This window comes from Pelobates fuscus, chromosome 11, assembly GCF_036172605.1.
Source record: "Pelobates fuscus isolate aPelFus1 chromosome 11, aPelFus1.pri, whole genome shotgun sequence".
In the NCBI taxonomy this organism is placed as follows: Eukaryota; Metazoa; Chordata; class Amphibia; order Anura; family Pelobatidae; genus Pelobates; species Pelobates fuscus.
The window spans coordinates 83179587-83198516 of NC_086327.1; the positions used below are offsets into that span (position 1 = coordinate 83179587).

Sequence of the window (18930 nt, forward strand, 5' to 3'; positions counted from 1 at the left end):
TTTCCAGTGTAAAAACATGATCCAGCAATATACACAATTAAACCCAAAATCTATACTGCTGGCTGGGCTTGTTAAATACAGCACACAGTGAATCTTATACTTTATCAGCAGTTTCATGCAATTGGCAGTCAATATAAGTCTACTCTCCCCAGCATCTTCCTGCCTCAAATAATCTGCTAAACTCTTCGGGTTAGCAATAGTCAAGAAGCCATCTACAGATTACTTTTTGGTAGCACAGTTTTCGGTTAGATACCAAGACTTTAAAAAAAAGCTTTGTGAAGCTAGTTTCTATGTATGTAAGAATCCCTGTCCACACAGACTGTTATAAGGCTCAATGCCTGCCTATAATTAGCAGAGGTTTCAGTGACTCTGACAGGCGGATTCTAAATATGAACAATGGGCTTGAGCAACCTTTAATAGCTTGACTATGTATGTAATCGTCTATGTTAACCCTTTAAGGACCAAACTTCTGGAATAAAAGGGAATCATGACATGTCACACATGTCATGTGTCCTTAAGGGGTTAAAGGGGACATAGCATTCAAAGCATGCATAGGCATATTTAAGTTCATTGTGTTTAAGTAAATTCTTGTGCTTTATCATTTTATCTCAATACAGCGGCCTGGGTGCAGTGGTCCTGCCATTTTAAATTTGCAGATTTGCATTTTTAAATTTTTTACATTTTAAAGCTTTGCAGAATGGAGAATCTGCACTGTTGACATTGTAGGGTTAAATCCAACTCTAGTGAAAGTCTTTTAGAAAGCCAATAGAGGCGCTTCCTTTACTATGACCTAGTAAAACTTTGCCACTTCAGGTTGCAGCTCGTAGGAAAGTAATGAATTCATTGCTCTCCAATAAGAAGCATTTGGATGCGTGCGGTACTCACCGTGCGTCCACATCAGTTTCCAATGCTTCTCTATAAGGAGCATTACATTTGCTATCGATAAAAGGGCCGGACGACGTTCAGGTTTTTACTTTGAAAAGGCCTAAAACTAATCTGCAAGTAGGACATCAATGCTACGAATACAGGTTTAGATTCCTAATGCTATAGTGTTTGCTTATATTTCTATTGCAAATAGAAAAATATGTCCTTCAGTTCCCAAAGCAAGACAAGTATATATATATATATATATATATATATATATATATATATATATATATAGTGAGAGAGAGAGAGAAAGAGAGAGCAAATTTGTGTTTTATCTTTGCTTTCAATTCATGTCTTGTATGTGGCACTTTATACATACGGTACATTTTCTCTGTAGTGTACCGGGAGATTTAGTTTTGCGAAGGTTATCTCAGAATACAGGAATTCAGTGTTTGTTTGTTTATTGATTTTTTTTATTCTGGGAATCGGGCTCTCACTGTGACTGTTTACAATTGTCATCTCTCCAGCCCTCTTCCATGCATGCTAAAACAATAGAAAACTGTGATAAGGCTTGTGTTTGGAATTCTTCATTTTATCAATCACAGAAAACACACTAAAGAAATTGGGTGAAAGAATTTAGAACAAGCAACAAGCAGCATTTTAATGTGTGAGCTTCTGGATAGTGAGCCATCAGAATCACACTTACTAATAAGAAATCATTGGTGAAAACATCTAAAAATGCAGATCAGAAAAAAATAACTACAGAGGGATCCTGATGATTTAAATAAATAGATTAACCCCTTAAGGACACATGGCATGTGTGACATGTCATGATTCCCTTTTATTCCAGAAATTTGGTCCTTAAGGGCTTAAAGGGCCCCTCCATCGCCCCACAAAAAAATAGTACTGTTTAGTAGATTAACACCAATGAAAAAAAAACAGCATTGGATTTAATAATGTATTTTTTTCAATGGGGATACATCTAAAACAGCTTGTGAAAGCTGCAGATCTTTTGTCTAATTGCTTCGCTACCCCTCCCCTTCTAACTCAGTCCAAGATTTCTATGACTGTCCAATCAAATACTTTCCAATGCAGCTTAATGAGAAGTCTTTGGAAGGCAAGTGCTCTGGACAATTGCTGCCTCTCTAGCTCCTCCGAGCTAACCAGCCAGGAAGTAACAGGACAGATTGTGTGATTGACAGCCGGGTGGTGTAACAATCTAAATTTAATAAAGTAGCAATTTCTATTGAAATCTGCACTTTTTGTAAAATGAAAAGGGGAGGACACACTTCACACATAAAGCACATCTGCAAGGTTAACTGCTTTAGGGATCTGGAGTATCCTTTTAAGGTTATTAAGTTTCTGATGAGCTTTAAAGTTTAGCTGCAGTTTGTATTGACCACACTTGGTGTCCTGTGGTTCACCCGTAGCTATATCCTGAAAGGGACACGCTCAAGTTAGCAATACAAACCTGTTTGTATGTTTGGCTATTTTGGCTTACCATTTGAAATTCACCTACAATTAATGCCATATTACACTTTTTTGAAGAAGCCTGTTAGTGATTAGACACATTAGGAGTAATAACAGTCTGAAGTTAAAAACAAAACCCAATAAACAAATAGACTGTTTCTGATTCTCGAGATGTTTATGCCGGCCAATATTGTTCATATTCTTTGCATATTTTTACGCTCAAATTAACGGTTTTATTAGAGCAATTTCAGTTTCATCCTAATGCGGGTATGAACTACTGTTCTCACTAAGCGGTGATTTCCACTTATAACATCCCCTGTTATTGCTTGATTCAGTCTTGTTAACCTCCATTATGTTGGAACATTAGTAAGTAAAGCCCTAGTGTGCCATCTGGCCTGTAATTCCCCAGTACATACAGAGCCAAGATACCTGGGAAAACAGCCCAGCAATGGAATCCTTCACTTTACTATCAAATAGATTGCAGAATAGAGAAGGTTCAGCAATATACAGTACTTAATTACTCCTCTTAGACTGAGAGTGACATCAAAGACATCATTTTGTGAGTCACACCAACCACCGTCCACAGCAGTGTTTTAATCTATGTTTGTCTGATATACCCATGTGTCAGATATCTGATACTACTGTTCTTGTCATCTAGACTATTCTTATGCATTGCTCAGGTTTACAATTACTCATTCTTATTAGTTTTAGCCAGTACCCTAAAACATTAATACACAGTCTCCTTGCTTCTAGGGGAGCAGACCTGGAATTTCGTACATCATAAAAATCATGACTAGGGTTGGGTAGGGACAACCCATTAGGAATCATCCTGTTACACGTGATACCATACCACATGTCCTTATTTAAGAGGGTCAGTTCCAATTGTTGGCCTAAATCCATGTGTCCCTCTTTTCTCTCCTAATGTCCCTCTTTTCTAGGAGCTCCATATTGGTGGTGTGTCTGCATGTATCACATAGCTCCACAGTAATGTGTCTTTAAAGTACAATGAATGTGTTTAAAAGTCATTCTGTGTAAATAAGATATTCTGTGCTTGTTCTAAATTACATTTTAGTTAGAGGAGCACTATAGGGTCAGGAATACAAACATGTTATTATTATGTTATTTATATAGCACCATCAAATTCCACATTTCTTTACAATGGGTGGACGAAGAGACATGTAGTTGTAACCAGACAAGTTGGACACACAGGAACAGAGGGGTTGAGGGCCCTGCTCAATGATCTTACATGCTAGAGGGAGTGGGGTAAAATGACACAAAAAGGTAAGGATAGTATAAAACTAGTGACAGTTGCAAAAGAGGAATCAGTCAGGAGCTATTAACAGTTTAATTGATACGCTTTTATGAAGAAGTGGGCTTTTAACGATTTTTTGAAGGAGTGGAGACTGGGTGAGTTGCTGGCATCCCCTTACCCACCTTAAATAAGTAAAAAAAACAAAAAAAAACTCATCTTATTTACAGTGCCACACGGGTACGCTGGCCTCGCCCCAATTCACCTCATTGGATGACATAATCAGAATTGATCATCTCAGCCAATCACAATGCTTTCTCATGGGACAAGAAGCGGTAGTTGTTCTGGTGACTCTAGTGTCTCGTTTATTAAATCATTTGTTAATAAGTCACTCAATATTTCTCAGAACATCCAGAGCCCCTGTCCACACACCCAATTACACCCCTAAAATTAAAGTGTCCCTCTTTTGTCTCTTGGAAATATTGGGAGCTATGTGAATCATGTGATGTTGTTTTTTTAAATCCTTATAATGAACAGGGCTAGCTACTATAACACTCATAGTGCAATACAAAATAACTGCATTTTAAAGTGAACCTGTCATGACAGGTTATGTTTACCAGAAATCCCCCTAATTATACGACTATGACTATATGATTTATCTTAGAGATAAATGATATACTAAATTTAAATATTGAGATATTAACTCAGTTCACGCCGAGTCCACTGCTACCATGTCTGTAGCTTCATCTATGCTGAATAATTGATTGACAGATGGGAGTAAAACCTATTGTACATTGTGTTTTCTTGCAATCTATACATTTCCTGGCAGTTGTGGTAATGCAATGTATTGATGGAATTTTAGCCTCTTTAAAATGTTGAGCATACCAAGGCAGTGTGGTGAGTATGTTAACTGTTCCAGGACTCCAGTTGGAAAGTAAGGATGCATGTTGGTAGATAAATCTCCTATCACATGCCTGCATTTATTATATCTCTACATCTGTTTGCCAGGATAGAACTGCTTAGTACTCTTTCAGAACATTCCATACAGCTTACGTTTTTGTGCATAAATATGTCATTATACTTGAAAGTATGCATGCGCTAGCATGTTAGGAATAACCCTTTCTGTGCGATACCTTAACTGTACGCAACTTCTGCCAGTTAAAAAGACACAAAAGATCTAAGAATACAAATAATTAGGGAGAAAAAAGGTATTTTACTTACCTTTTCTGCCTTGCAGCACTGGTCCCCGACATTACGCTCCACCTTTCTGGTTAAATCATCTATGATTTCAGCCAATCCAGTACTTTCCCACAGGAAAGCATTGGGAGTCTAGTGCGCTGCACCAATCAGATGGCCCCTCTGATTGAAATCTTATTGAAATAGTGGAGATTTCCTCCAGTATTTCGCAGAAGCGCCTCTAGTGGCTGTTAGTATGAATGCCACTAGAGGCAGCTTAACCCTGCAATTGAGAACAGTGCCATTCTTGCAGAATGGCAATTCTTTCAGCTGCGAGGTTAAAACAGGAGAGACATGGCACCCAGACCACCTCATTTAGATGACGTGGCCTAGGTACCAATAGTGATCTTTTAAAGGTAGGATGCTAATTGTAGACTAGTGTCCCTTTAATTGTAGACTCATGGGTTTGTGACGTCTTTAGGAACCTGCAAAATGGCATTAGTTTCATATATCACACATTTTACTGTATGTATCATATACACACATATATTTTTTATTTATTTATTTTTGCTTATGTACGGACATCATCACACATCAGCACCTTTAACTGAGGGGATATATCAAGTGCTCTTATTATAAACTTCACAGTGCATTAATTAACATCACAAACAACATTAACTGTCAATGACTCAAACAATGGTAATTTTATAGAGTGTTAATGATGTCAGCATGTTAAAAGCCAGTGTACCGACACTGACGCACAACTTCCGAAAAATGGTTCGCTCATTAAATTAGCCATACCAGTCAGACTATTTCATAAAAAAAATAAAAAAAAAATAGTATTAGAATTAGATTTAGGTATATTTCTTATTTAGTGGGTTCTCTATGGGAGTGATTGCTAATCTTTGTACTCCAGATGTTGTTTGAAGTACTTATGGCCTCAAGGCTGGAAAAGCATCATGGGATATGTAGTTTGCAAGCCTTTGCTGGTTCTAAAGTCAGCCATGACTGCTCTATATTGTTAAAGCTAGAAGTAGGGTTCAGCTGGAGTTCTTTTGCCTCCCTTTCTGCAGCCTCGACCTTCCTGCGCTGAAATATGGCTGAGAGTACTTACCTGACACTTCAACCAGCCCTGCACGTTATACAGGATTGTATCTGGCACATGACATGTGCACCGTCGTTATTCGGCAGGGAAAACACCTCAACGGGAAAACACCTCAACCTTAGGGAGGGTGGGAGGGACAATTAACAGGTACGTGAGGCTCCGATTAAAATGTCCACTCTCTAAGATGGCCGTTATTTAAACTAACCAGACTCATCCCCCCCCCACAGTATTATCCTAAACCCAACCCCTAACCACATTACACCTGCCCACTCTCTGGCCCTGTCAAGGCCCACTCCTCCCACTTCGTTGTTCCATGGGCTCCATGACATGTGCACCGTCGTTATTCGGCAGGTGCTAATTTAAACCTTAACTTAAATGAGACACAGACACCGTTTATACTGTTGGAGTATGAAGTCCACAGCTTTATTAAATCTTATATATATAAATAAACATATTTAGGGTCATTGTCAAAATAACATTATGTTATTCTCCCCCGCACAATATCCCTGACAATGACCCTACCACCTGAACAATAATTAACATCCAAATATAACATTTAACTTGTAACACACGGCCTACCAAAGAGCTCCATAAGTTAACTGTAGGGGTGTACCCTAGACACCCCTACACCCCTAGGTTCGTAGCCACCAAAGAGCTTGAACCTACCAACCTTATTTCCATCCAGCCTTCTCCAGCCTAGACCTTGGCCTGTCCACTTCCACTCCACCAAAGTTCCGACTTTACCACGCCCTGTTCCGCCACAGCACATGACTTGATCCCTTAAGACCATGTGCGACCCCCACCCCACTGAAACAGGGCCCGGCTAAAACCCTCCTGAAAGCCCAAGTTAAGTAGATCGCTCCCTACATCTGACAAGTGTACACCATCCTTTCTAAAATACCCGGGTAACATGCTCTCCAACTCCCGGTGCCTTACCACGACCCCGCCCAACCGTCTAACAAAAACCGCCATGGTCCTATTGACCTTACTCCTGCATCGGGCCATTGCAGCTGGATTCCTAGCGTGTCTACACGTAAAACGAGGCACTATTTCGGACCAAACCACCACCACGCCAGGAACCAGCTCCAGCAGTCTCTCTTCATTCTCCATACCAGTTCCCGTTGGGGGATCAGACCCAGGTCGTTCCCCCCGCCGTGAACCCCTAAAACATCCGGGGCTGTCCCTCCTGCAATTTTCCTAAACAACACACTGCTCAAACTTTGCCAACTAAACCCCCGGAAAACAAACCATGATAGCACCGCCTGCTCCAGAGGAAAGCCCAGCTGTGTTCTATTTCTTCTAACTGCGGCCCTTTTCTGCGCCCAGTAAACAAACGAGTGGCCGATTAGCCACACCTTCCAACCTGCAAGGAAACAGATGCCAGTGACTTGGTAGAGGCCCCACATACTTCACCCCAGCCTCTTTCCTCCCCAATTCAGACCAACATGTCAGGCCTGATGTAAGAGCAGAAACGTAAGGATTCCCATCTATACGTTTGATACGGTCATCCCCTAGACCCAGCCGCGCCGCTTCTGTCGCTGCCCCAATCCTAAATGAGTGCGTTCCAAACTGCTTGGGCTCCAGGCCCAGCTTCTGTAGGCCCAAGCGAAAAACTCTGATGAACTGAAAGCGCTGTCCGTGTGCCTGAAAAAAGCCACTGCAAACAACGCCACCTCGAACGAAGAATGACAAATTTCTGGCAACGCCCCTACTAATCTTTGCAATAACGTGAACAACACATGTCGCCTCGTATCCACCGACTTCTTCCCCCTACGGAATCCCTGCACCGCCTGCGTCGCTCTTCTCTGCACTCCCTCCAAGTGCCGTCCCTGCTGCTGCGCTGTCCTTGGGAGCAGCCGGACGGGCCCTCCCGCCCGCTCCCATCGCTCCTGTCATCATCTAACCAAGTTGTCCTTTGCGCCTCTCCTCCTCTCGCTGTGCCTGGCTTCCCCCCAGCCGCCCTTCTTGGCGCTGCGCAGACCTCCACCGCCTGGCAGCTAGCTTGTTCCCCAGCCCCTGCCGTCCTCTGCGTCTTATGGATGCCCCTGCCGCGCTCCTCCACACTCTCCATACCGGACCCTGCCCTGACCCCCACTCGGGCCGCCTCCTTGTTTGCTGTGCTTTGCCATCAAGGGGACCACCTGCGCCGAAGAGACCACTGCCCTGCCATCCCCTTGCACTTCAGCAGCTCCCATGGTAGCAGACTCACGGGCCTCCCGTCCTGCGGACTCCCGACCGCGTGATCGCCCGCCGTCCCGGCCGCATGATGGGCTGCCTCTAGACGCCCTCCTCGCCGCCGGCTTCGATTTTGTGGCCGTCCTCGCCTGACCGCCAATCCCGCTTGACGGCACCTTCCGCACTCCCGGCTTCGCCGACCATCCCTCAGGTAAGTGAGGCTCCGATTAAAATGGCCACTCTCTAAGATGGCCGTTATTTAAACTAACCATACTCCTCCCCCCCCACAGTATTATCCTAAACCCAACTCCTAACCACATTACACCTGCCCACTCTCTGGCCCTGTCAAGGCCCACTCCTCCCACTTCGTTGTTCCATGGGCTCCAGTACAAAGTCATAGTTTATCACATTGATGCACTGTCTCTATCTGCTGCTAAGGCTGATCATTGTTGGTAAAAAAAAAAAAGAAGTGGTTGTTATGGTGACAACTTACACAGCATGTGTTGCTCTGCATTGCTTGTTATTAGACATTCTGCGACCGGTCAGAATCTTTGCGACCAGACATTATTGCTGATCAGTCAGTAAAAAATAGCGACAACGTTTAAAACCTGCCTGTAAAAAGTAACTGCTACCAAATACCTGCTGTTGTTAGTAGCAACAGCTTGTGGTTGCTATTTACTAAGGTTGAAAACATGGTCTTAATATGGGTGACTAACCTTTTATATGGATGTTTGTACATGCACTTTTGTACTAGCACTAAAATGTTTCTAAATGTCTGCTAGTCACTTCTGACTTTTCCCAAGTCGTTATTTTTTTTAAATCATGCCACATTTTGTGACTGGAGCACCATCAGTTTATGCTTAAAAGGGTAAGATGTTATTTAAGGCCAGGGCTGTAAACTTTAGGAATCCACTATTTGAAGCATTGATAACTGCAAATGTCTTTAGAAGTGGTTTGATTGAAGTTCACGCTATTTGAAAATAACAGAGTTTGATAAATGACCAGCCTGACTGCTTTTTATAATGTTAAAATGTTATGCCTGCTTTGGGTGAAATTGATAATACTTGGAATTAAAAGCTAAAGGTTGAAATTGATGAACATGTCTTGTTATCTAATGGTACACAGACATTTCTAGTTCTCCAAATGATTAACACTGCACTAATCTTATACTGTCTTTCAATTATATTCTTTGGATCTCTCACACTTAACTGGTCAAATCGTAGCTTTTGTCTGTATCTCTGTTTCTTCTAAAACCTGCTGTCTGCTTGTTAACATTTATACAGAGCTAATACATAGGCCAGTATGGTAAGTGCCAGGAAGAATGTACAGTTATACTTAGTGTCTGCAAGCCACGCATTTACTGGACATTTTTAGGAACCTGAACATTCTTGGCACATTTGTGCTATTTATAAGGATTATAGGACATTTAAAGAGGATAGTGTCACCCCTCCTCCAGCTTCCTACTCCAGCATTTTTCGTGAAGGAAAAAGTGAATGAAAATAATGATTGCAATGTGTTTTTAATTTCTATATAATTAAGGATCTCCTGAGATACAGAGCTCTGTTTTAAGGAGCTCTGGTAATTCTCTTTGTTAAAGGAATGCTACAAGAGCATTTAGTTTGACTTTTGATGTCAAGGTCGCCCCTGAGCAGGCCGGAATTCCCATTATGCTGACTGCTCTTAGTAGCTCTGTAGCTCTTGAATGCTGCATTTCCTCTTTACTCTACACCAAATGATTAGCGTAAATAAAAAGAGCTTGTTGACTGTAGCAGAAGGTGAGAGCCTTTTATTTCAGTATGTGTAATTCTCTTGCACTGAATCTAGAAATTTCTTGTGATTCTGAGCTTTAATTTCAGTGGTTTTAAACCCCCATGTCTCCTTTGGTAAGAACGGGCATGTTATATTCATTGGACTTTAGGAATCTGCCCACATGTTCTGTAGTTTGACTACTTTAACAGTGTGCGTGCCTGGGCACTCTAAGAGCCATAATCACTACAGTGTGCTGTAGTGGTTATGGTGATTGGAGTTTTTTTAAGGTCTTTGGCAAAGTTTATTTTAAAGGTTTACTCCAACCATCATAACCACTACTGCCCGCTGTTGTGGTTATGATTGTAGGAGCATCATGGTGCTGTCCCCCATTAATGTGTCAACAGGTTGCCCACTTTCCTAGGGCCCCGCTGGGTGCCTGGTCTCACCTGACTGTCATTTATTTGTTTGGTGTCAGCTGACTGCTTACAGCCAGCGAATGACACTCTGTGCTTAGATTTATGCACAGAATTTATACTCTTTTTCCAGGCTTGCTTATGACGCCCCAATAAGTAAAAGGATCACTATAGCGTTAGGAATACAAACATATATTCCGAACACTGTAGTTTTTAACTACCTATATTAGTGTGTGTTCGCCTTCTGCCGTATGAGAGTTTGAAGGTGAGATATACTTGCCTTGAAGACTTTGGTTGAGGTCATCAGTGTAGCTTATCTCAGCCAATCCAATGTTTCCTCACATGAAACAGTGGGAGGATAGTGGTCTTGTGTGGTAAAACACTGTGCTGTGCTCACAAACTGGTCTCTTGAAAAAGGCTCATGTGAGAGGCGAAACGTTGCTGTTGTAATTTTGTACCTGCATAAAAGACTATCTGAAGAAACCACTAGGTGTGCCTGGATTTATGCATTTTGGGAATTTGCCCTCCCTATCTGGAACATCTTATAGAGTGTACATTATCCTCTTTCTGTTACAATAAAATGGTCTTCATGAGACCCTCTGATTGAATAGCCAAATGTAACGCTACTTTAGGAAGCACCTAGATGCATTTTAACCCTGCAGTGTAAACATTGTCGTTCCAGTAGAACGGCAGTGTTTTTAGTTGCAGGGGTAAACAGGCAATTAGTCCATTTCATAGAGATTAAATAGTGTGAGTTCCTATAGAGTTTTTACTGCGTATGTGCAGCATTTCATAATAAAACACTCCCATATATAGACTCCAGGTACCATCACCACTTCAAATCACATCTTTCATGGACTACCCATTTAACATTAGTTATTATATCACATTGGAACATTGGGTTACTGGGCAAATTATTAGGTTTAATACGTTGATTGGCATCTATTGACAAGTAAATAGTTTGGGTTCGTAACAAAGCAACATTAAGACCCAATGCTGTAATATTTAGGTGTGTTTGCTTCAAGATGTACAGCAACTGTGGAGAACTGACAAGAATAATGCAAATTGTAGGACACAAAACTCCAGCTGGAAACATTCTCTAACTAACTTCATTTTTCCAGCTCAGTTGTTTTGACCTAAATTGTGCAGTTTCCCTGTTCATTATCTACAATCCCCAGTTTAGTAAATAAACCATAGTTGGTACATTTTGTCTTGGTTCAGTGATTACTGGCATTCAACAGCTGCCAACTTCTTTTACAAAGCTGGTGTGGACAAGGCTCATAAACAGTTTGACTTAAAGGGGGCCTGTTTGATTATTTCAAATTACATACTGTTAATTGTCATCTATAGACATTTCTATAATTGGATTTCTCTGAGTGGAGATGTAGCTAATTCTGTTTTCATGTAACTACAGGCCAGGGCATGGGGAGGTAAGTTTGGGTGTGATAGAAGAATGTGAGCCAGAATTGATTGGCTGAGGTCCAGCACAGCCCCTAGCAAAATGGATGTTGCAAATATAGTAGGCTGCATTAAAGGCCAGTAAAGCAGTATGCCACATTGTAGCCATATAGTTGAAGGCCACATTGTAGCCACTTTAAATATAGGCCACAAGGCAGGCATTGACTCAATGCTTCCTTATGGGGATTTAACTGATACTGGATGTCCTCATGTAGACCGTGAGGATGTCCAGCATCAGTTAGGCCACCTAAATTCCAGTAGAATCCAGGAAGCGCCTCTAGTGGCTGTCTTAGTGCTGCAATGTAGATATTACAGTTTTTTTAAAAAACTGTAATGATTTACATTGCAGGAATAAGGGGGATAGGGACACAGCACCCAGACCACTTCAATTATATGAAGAGGTCCGGGTGTTTATAATGCTTAAGGAGCCGATCATTGCTGTACATGTTGAATCGAATTGTACTTATTGTGACTCTGTAATTTACAGATTATCAGTAGAAGAAACTACTGAAGAAAGGTTGGCCAATTATGGCAATATAAATGAATTACTCTTTTGGAGTAAAAATATGGAAAAATAAAATAATCTCACAATCTGAACAATTTCTAAGCCATTTCCAAGAGATATTGTTCAAACAGGGTTTACATAGAACATTATAGTGTTATAAATGTCATTGGAATACTCAAATCTTTCATGATGTTATTGTACACAAGTTGCTATTTGTGCCCCTCTAATCTTCCTATCTTTTTGTTACCATTTCAGGGTGCATGCTCTGCCTGGGTCAGTCCACCTTCTTGAGATTTAACCACCCAGCCGAAGCTCATTGGATGAAAACTATGATTCCTTCTTCTGGGAGGAGCCCTTCAGCAGGCTCATACTCCACAGGTAACAGCCGTAATTGGATTCTAGGGTTAAGCTGAATATGCACAAATATGCGTGATACTGATTGAAAATGTATTTTAGTTCCATAGTGTAGAATTTAGGCTTAAAGGAACACTTGAAGCACCATAACAATTGCCAAATTCTTTGGGGGTTATGGTGTCAAGAGTGCCCTGGCACCCTTCAGTGTTAGTAGCCAAACTGTTTGCTAACAGTTGGACTTTTTACTTGGGGTCTGTCAGTCTCTCCTCTTCTAATATGGAGATCCCAAAGCTCCTGCTAGGAGCTTCAATTAACTCCCCTGAGGTAAGCCTTGCTCTCTCTTGCCAGCTAATTGGTTGAGAGCGTCAGCTGATCGCTTTCAGCCAATGGACTGACAGAATTTGCACTGACAGAATTTGCCTAGGCAGATAGCTTCAAGCTGCAGAGAGGCATGTTGTGGCGTCTGGTGGACCTCAGGTAAGATGTCAAACTGTTGGCAAACTGTTTGACTACTTACATTTGCAATGGGCCAGGGCATTCCTAGTACCATAACCATTACTGCGATATGGAAAAGGCCGGTGGAAAAAGCATGGAAAGCTGTTAGTTTGGGACTGACTTGAGTTTCGGTCTCCTAAAGTTCAACTCCCAGTACGCTAAAGCAGTATTCTGACAGTCTCCAACTGGGACTTGTAGTTCAGCAACATCTCCCAGTCTGCATTTAAATGTTGTATAGCACAGAGCAGGGTGGTTTAATGTAGCGAAAACTTACATTTCAGTTTGTTTTGCTTATATACCGCTATTTTTCAAATTCTCGACCTGTTACTTTTTTCTTTCTGCTAATATTAAGAGTTTCTTGGGGCACTCAGACATGTTTATGCAGTAAGTAGATTAGGTTACAGTTGTTTTCAATGTTCTGTGAGTGTTTAAATAAAATACCAATTAGTACTAATTAGTTTTTCTATATAAGCCACTCTTCCTGACCCTTCCCTTCTTTCCTGCAATGTCTACCTTTTTCCAAAAGTGCTGTTGATGTCATTGTTATGGTTTGTGAGTGTTGTAGTAAAGCTATTAGCGTTCTGTTTTAACTGACACCTAATTGGAACCCTTTTCGTCCTCATAAACCACAATTGATGAAAAGTGCTATTGATAGTATAGTCACTTCCAGGTTTGGTAAGACCGCATTGCATATCCTCCAAAGCCTGGAGTTTTGCAGGAAATACAGGAGCTTCAGAAATGAATATCCTTATTTTTTATTTTTTAATGGTATGGGTCAAAGCTTGAGAAAGACACATTTGTGTGTCGAAACGTTGCTCTTTCACTTTGATGACTGAATGAAACACCTGAACACATTGCTGAGTGCTAAGGATCCTTATTGTGTAGTTTACAATTTTATGGGCGTGATAAACTGTAGTAAATGTAAAAAAAATAACAATAATTAGCAATATAATAATTAGGGTGTTCTTAAATAAGATAACACAAATGATTAATCAAATTGCTTGTGTTAAGCAGAGACTCCCCTATTGGCTCTATTTGGTACTTCAAAGTGAGCAAAATAACTACAGGCCTTCAGTTTTGTAATAAGAGCAGTCTGCTACACTTTGATTTTAGAAAGGTGTCTTCTTTCAAATTAATAAATTATATTTGTGTCCACGTCTTCCAATCAGTTGCACAAAACTGCCATAGATTACAAGTTGTGCAGTTTTTTAGACAGTATAGAGACATGAGAGCCATGAAGACAAAAAATAAGAAAGCTATATAACTATCACCAAATATGGTGGAACACATCACTTTTTTTTTTTTTTTAAAGGCTGCAGAGGTTAGATTACTGATTCCCATTTACTTTAGTGTTTGTTCTCCTTTTACAGATTCCTCCACATCTTTGCTGAATGGGTCACGAGATGGTGGATTTCAACGCAGTGTTCAGTCACATACTTCATTGGTGAGCTCTATTGAGAAAAATCTTCAGGATATCATGGACTCTTTAGTCCTAGAGGGACCCACACCTCTAGGTAGGAAACTATCCCAGCCAACTTCTAACCAACTTTCTTCTTTGTCCAATGGAGGAAGTCGTCGCTGCTTGCTTTCACCACCTACTAGTCCCCTTTCATCCAGTTCTGGATATGATAACGCTTTCCTTTCTCCACTTTCATCTCCTGGTAGTAGTCTCACCAGTCCATCTCCAGGACAGGAAGCAAATACCCCTACAGCTCCACCTGTAGTACCACTCCGAACCTCAAGCTTTAGTCACTCCTTACCACGTCCAGTGCCAACATATGGAGGCAGCAATCTGGATTTACGTATGTCACGTGGCACTGGAGGAGGGTCATTATTAAGCCCTCCTAGCCCTGGATCAGGAAACCGGATGGGGGGTCTAAGTGTGCCCAGCAGCCCACTCATGAGCAGCAAGTTTCATCATCAAATCGCAGACCGACCTTCTAGTCCTTTTAGACAGACTGTAGGGCCAGCAAGGAGTCTGCCTCCTGAAAGTCCCAGGCTTGGTCGCAGAAATATGGAAAGTATGAGGGAGTTGCCTCCACCAAGCCCCTCGTTGTCACGAAGAGGGGTTATAATTTCCTCCAAACCTGTCCCAGACAGCCCCACTCGAGTGCCTGACAGCCCACGTACTATTGGCCGTCGAAGGATTGGTAGCGCCAGCTCTCCTGGCTCTGATGATACTTTGTCAAGGCAAGTCAGAGAACGTAGCCCATCACCCTCTGCTTTCCAAGAACCACCACGCCGGCTGACCCCAGCCTACAGCATGGGGTCTTTAGGTACGCCATCACAGAGCCCACAAACACTAAGGAAGGGGTTGGCCCCAAGAGAGCGCAAAAATAGCATAACTGAGATAAGTGACAACCAAGAAGAATTGTTAGACTATCACCGGAGACAACGGGAGGAGCGATTAAGAGAGCAGGAGATGGAGAAACTGGTAAGTGTCAGATGTCCTGCTTTATGTGAATGAATATAGTGGTGGTCACTCCCACCAAAAATATTTGGCAGGGGAAAGTATTGGTAGCTATGTCCATAAAAGGCCCTAACTTAGAAAAGTTAGTGCAACATTCTCGTTAGCAGAAAAGTTTACAGATGACTTAAACACGGTTTCATATCAGTCTCACGTGAAAACCTGCATGTCCTGTTGGATGTATATTGGTATTGGAGGAGTTAAAAATCCCAGCTCCACCCATGCAAGTTTTCAGTCAGCTGGCCTCGGGAGGGGTGTAGAGAAAGCTCAGCACAGCTGCTCCCATGAGAAACTTCCAAGGGGTCTGTGTCTAGGATGGATCGACAGCCATGCTCAGATCCTCTGTCTAAATCCCTTGAACGCCAAGAGGATGCTTATTTTTACCTTCTGGTCTTAGCTTGCAGGACACTGCAGAGTGCGGGGGTATCTGGAATCAGCCAGGAGGTAATAAAGTTAAAAAACATTCTTCTTTGTGGTGTAATTCTATTGGAAACAATAGGAATGCCTGATTTCTATTGTGGGGTATATCATATAGGTTTTGAGTACTAATACTATGATATTAATTAAAATGGATTGTTTTTTTGTTTCTGAAATGTAATGGTGTAAGGTTTTATATATTTGAAGAGCGGAATATTTTGGCACGGTTGTTTGCTAAAGTGTGACTAGTTGAGAATTCAAAGTGATTTTCAAGTTTACGGCCAAAATATTCAAACTAGAATTTTTTTTGTTCATATCAACTTCGTTATCAGTTCTTCTGTTTTGGTCCAAAATTAGAAATATGAATTCCCGACAGATTTTATTGAGTAACCCAGTCAGTGTATAAATAACGTTCATTGTTTACTGGGAATCAAAGGGTTAACTTGTTCTCAACCTCTAAGCTTTAACTCGGGCTTGTTTATTATTAGACTGTAAGTACAGCCATAAATATGCACTACAGGTTGGAGATGTACAGGTAGCAAGTAAGAATATTTCAAGTGTTATTCATTAAACCGAGAACTGACCAAGGTATGTCAGCTTGTAGGTCAAAATATCTGAGTTGGTAAAATAGCTGAAAACATTTTCCAAATTGGCTAATTTTAGGTGGAAATTTGAAATTCTCTTATCAATTCTTGACCATTTTCTAGTTTAGTGAACAATGAATTGCTCATCTCTTAACTGGTTAAATCACTCTGTAATGTAGCTATTTCAGGTTTAAGAGTATTAGGATAAGAACTACATCCTTTGCAACAAAAATCTACTTAGGTAATTTTCCGTCTGCTTTATTTGCTTTAAATTTTTAACTAGGTATATATCGGTTTCTTACTTTGTCATTTCTGATTGTTTTGTATTGTTTGTCATCTCTAATTGTTGTTCAGTGATTCCAGCACTCCTGTAAAAATATACCACATTCCCTTGAGAATACAGTCTTCCAGCCTGAGATCAGCACTTCCTGTATTATATTAAAGGTCAAGGGACACTGACTAAGAAGTATGTGAAAATCTAGCCCTGCTGATCATTAATAGCACAGTCACTTTTTTTAAAATATTAGTTTACTATTAGATAAAAAGTAAAATACCCTACAGAAAATCAGTCTAATGCAATTTACAATGAAGCCAATGCGCCCCAGTTCTGTTTTTGGCAACAGTTAATCTTGTCAGCTGAACATTTATCTAAAAAGTGATCATAAAACAAATCTTCAATTCCTTAAAGGAACACTATAGGGTAAGAAACACAACATGTATTCCTGACCCTATAGTGTTAAAAACACCATCTAGCCACCCTGGTCTTCCCTTGACCCCTAAATATAGTAAAATCTTACCTTTATTCCAGTCTGCTGGTTCTGGCTCTGCCCCGGTTCTGCTTCCTGGGCTGACATCATCAGAAGTGGTGATCTCAGTCAATCACAGCCAAATGCAGAGCCAGCATAAGCCAAACACAGCCCTGGCCAATCAGCATCTCCTCATAGAGATGCATTGAATCAGTGCATCTCTCTGAAGAAAGTTCAGCGTCTCCATGCAGAGGGTGGAGACACTGAATGTCAGTGCTGCACAGTGTGCAGCACTGCCCCAGGAAGACCTGTAGATGCCATTTGAGGAGTGGCCCTTGGAGGTGACCCTAGGCTTTAATGTAAACACTGCCTTTTCCCTGAAAAGACAGTGTTTACGGTAAAAAGCCAATAGGGACATGCTATACTGACCAGAACAAGCTGTAGTTGTTCTGGTGACTATAGTGTCCATTTATATTTATTGTGAATATTGCATATTGTGAAAAGGTTTGTGATATAAAAAAGTGATTTTCCAGGAATCCCAATGCTTTTTTAACACTAGATAAATTATAACTCCCTTCCCCTAATAAAAAAATAATTTGTTGCTGTCCAGCTGAAAATTCTCCTACTTAGATCCAGGAATAAAGATTGAGAACACCCAAACCTTTGTTTGCAATAATTGCTCTTTTCAGATACGTAACATGCAGTCCATAAGTATTTGAACAGTGAAACAAGTTCAGCACATTGAGTATGAGTTTAATCAGTTAGAATGAAAATCAAGTGGGACTGTCAACTTTCATGTTAGGATTCATACTTCCATAATCCATGAAGCATATAGGAATTACATTTATCTTTATGTATATGTGTACTTATGTATAGTTTCTAGATATTTGGCGACCAAAAGTAATTGAAGGGTGGGATGCTCAACTGTTTCTGGCCCAGGTGTGTGTCATTTCATTGTTAGCTCACCGACAAAGGAAGAAACAAAAGGGGAGAATGTGTTTTTAGGTATCTTATTTGCTTTTGAAATATGTTGTTGTTGAATGAGGCGCAAAGAAGGCCAGTTCCAGTTAGATAGAAAATTAAAATAAAACAAACAGATACATAGTCAAATATGAAAGATGCCAAAGTCAATATTAAGGAGCAAGATCAGATTTGAAGACATATTAAAAGCATACAAAAAAGTAGCCTTTGTGAAAGCAAATAAGAATAAGAAAGCAAATTATAGCTTCCGATGGAGTACTTAAAAAAACGAGTAAAGTTCTGTTATATAATTGCAAAAACGGATGAATTCAAGGTTAGTTAAAACCAATGTTATGGAAAGAAGGACGTATGGAGAAAGAAAGGAACTTAACATGGTTCAAATTTTTCCACCACACTTGTGGAACAATCGCTTGGAGATGTATGACTGCCTCTCAATTCTTTTTGATGCTTCTTCTGATGAAAGGAGAAGAAATCATTCCGATGTCTACAAAAGTTTGTGCTCAGATACAAAGTGTCTCAAAAGTTGCAAGAAGACTATACACCTTTCAACAGTACAGTGACTCAAACATACTCTTGACCTACATCCAACCAGAACGTCAATGTTCTTGCTGGGGTAAAGACTGAAAGTATTAATTATTGAAAAACAGGAATTGAACATGACTGGCTCACAGTCCTGGCATAGAATCAACAGGGAAGCTGCCCGTCATCTTGTAATGTCT

General features: G+C 40.8%; 1 protein-coding gene across 1 annotated transcript in view; it reads left to right on the forward strand.

The window, feature by feature from the left end:
• PHLDB1 (pleckstrin homology like domain family B member 1) overlaps nucleotides 1-18930 on the forward strand; it is a 115231-nt gene that overhangs the window by 34869 nt on the left and 61432 nt on the right. The window contains exons 5-6 of the mRNA XM_063436091.1: nucleotides 12423-12545; nucleotides 14387-15450. Of these exons, the coding sequence (XP_063292161.1) occupies nucleotides 12423-12545; nucleotides 14387-15450 (1187 nt within the window). The remainder of the gene's footprint in view (nucleotides 1-12422; nucleotides 12546-14386; nucleotides 15451-18930) is intronic.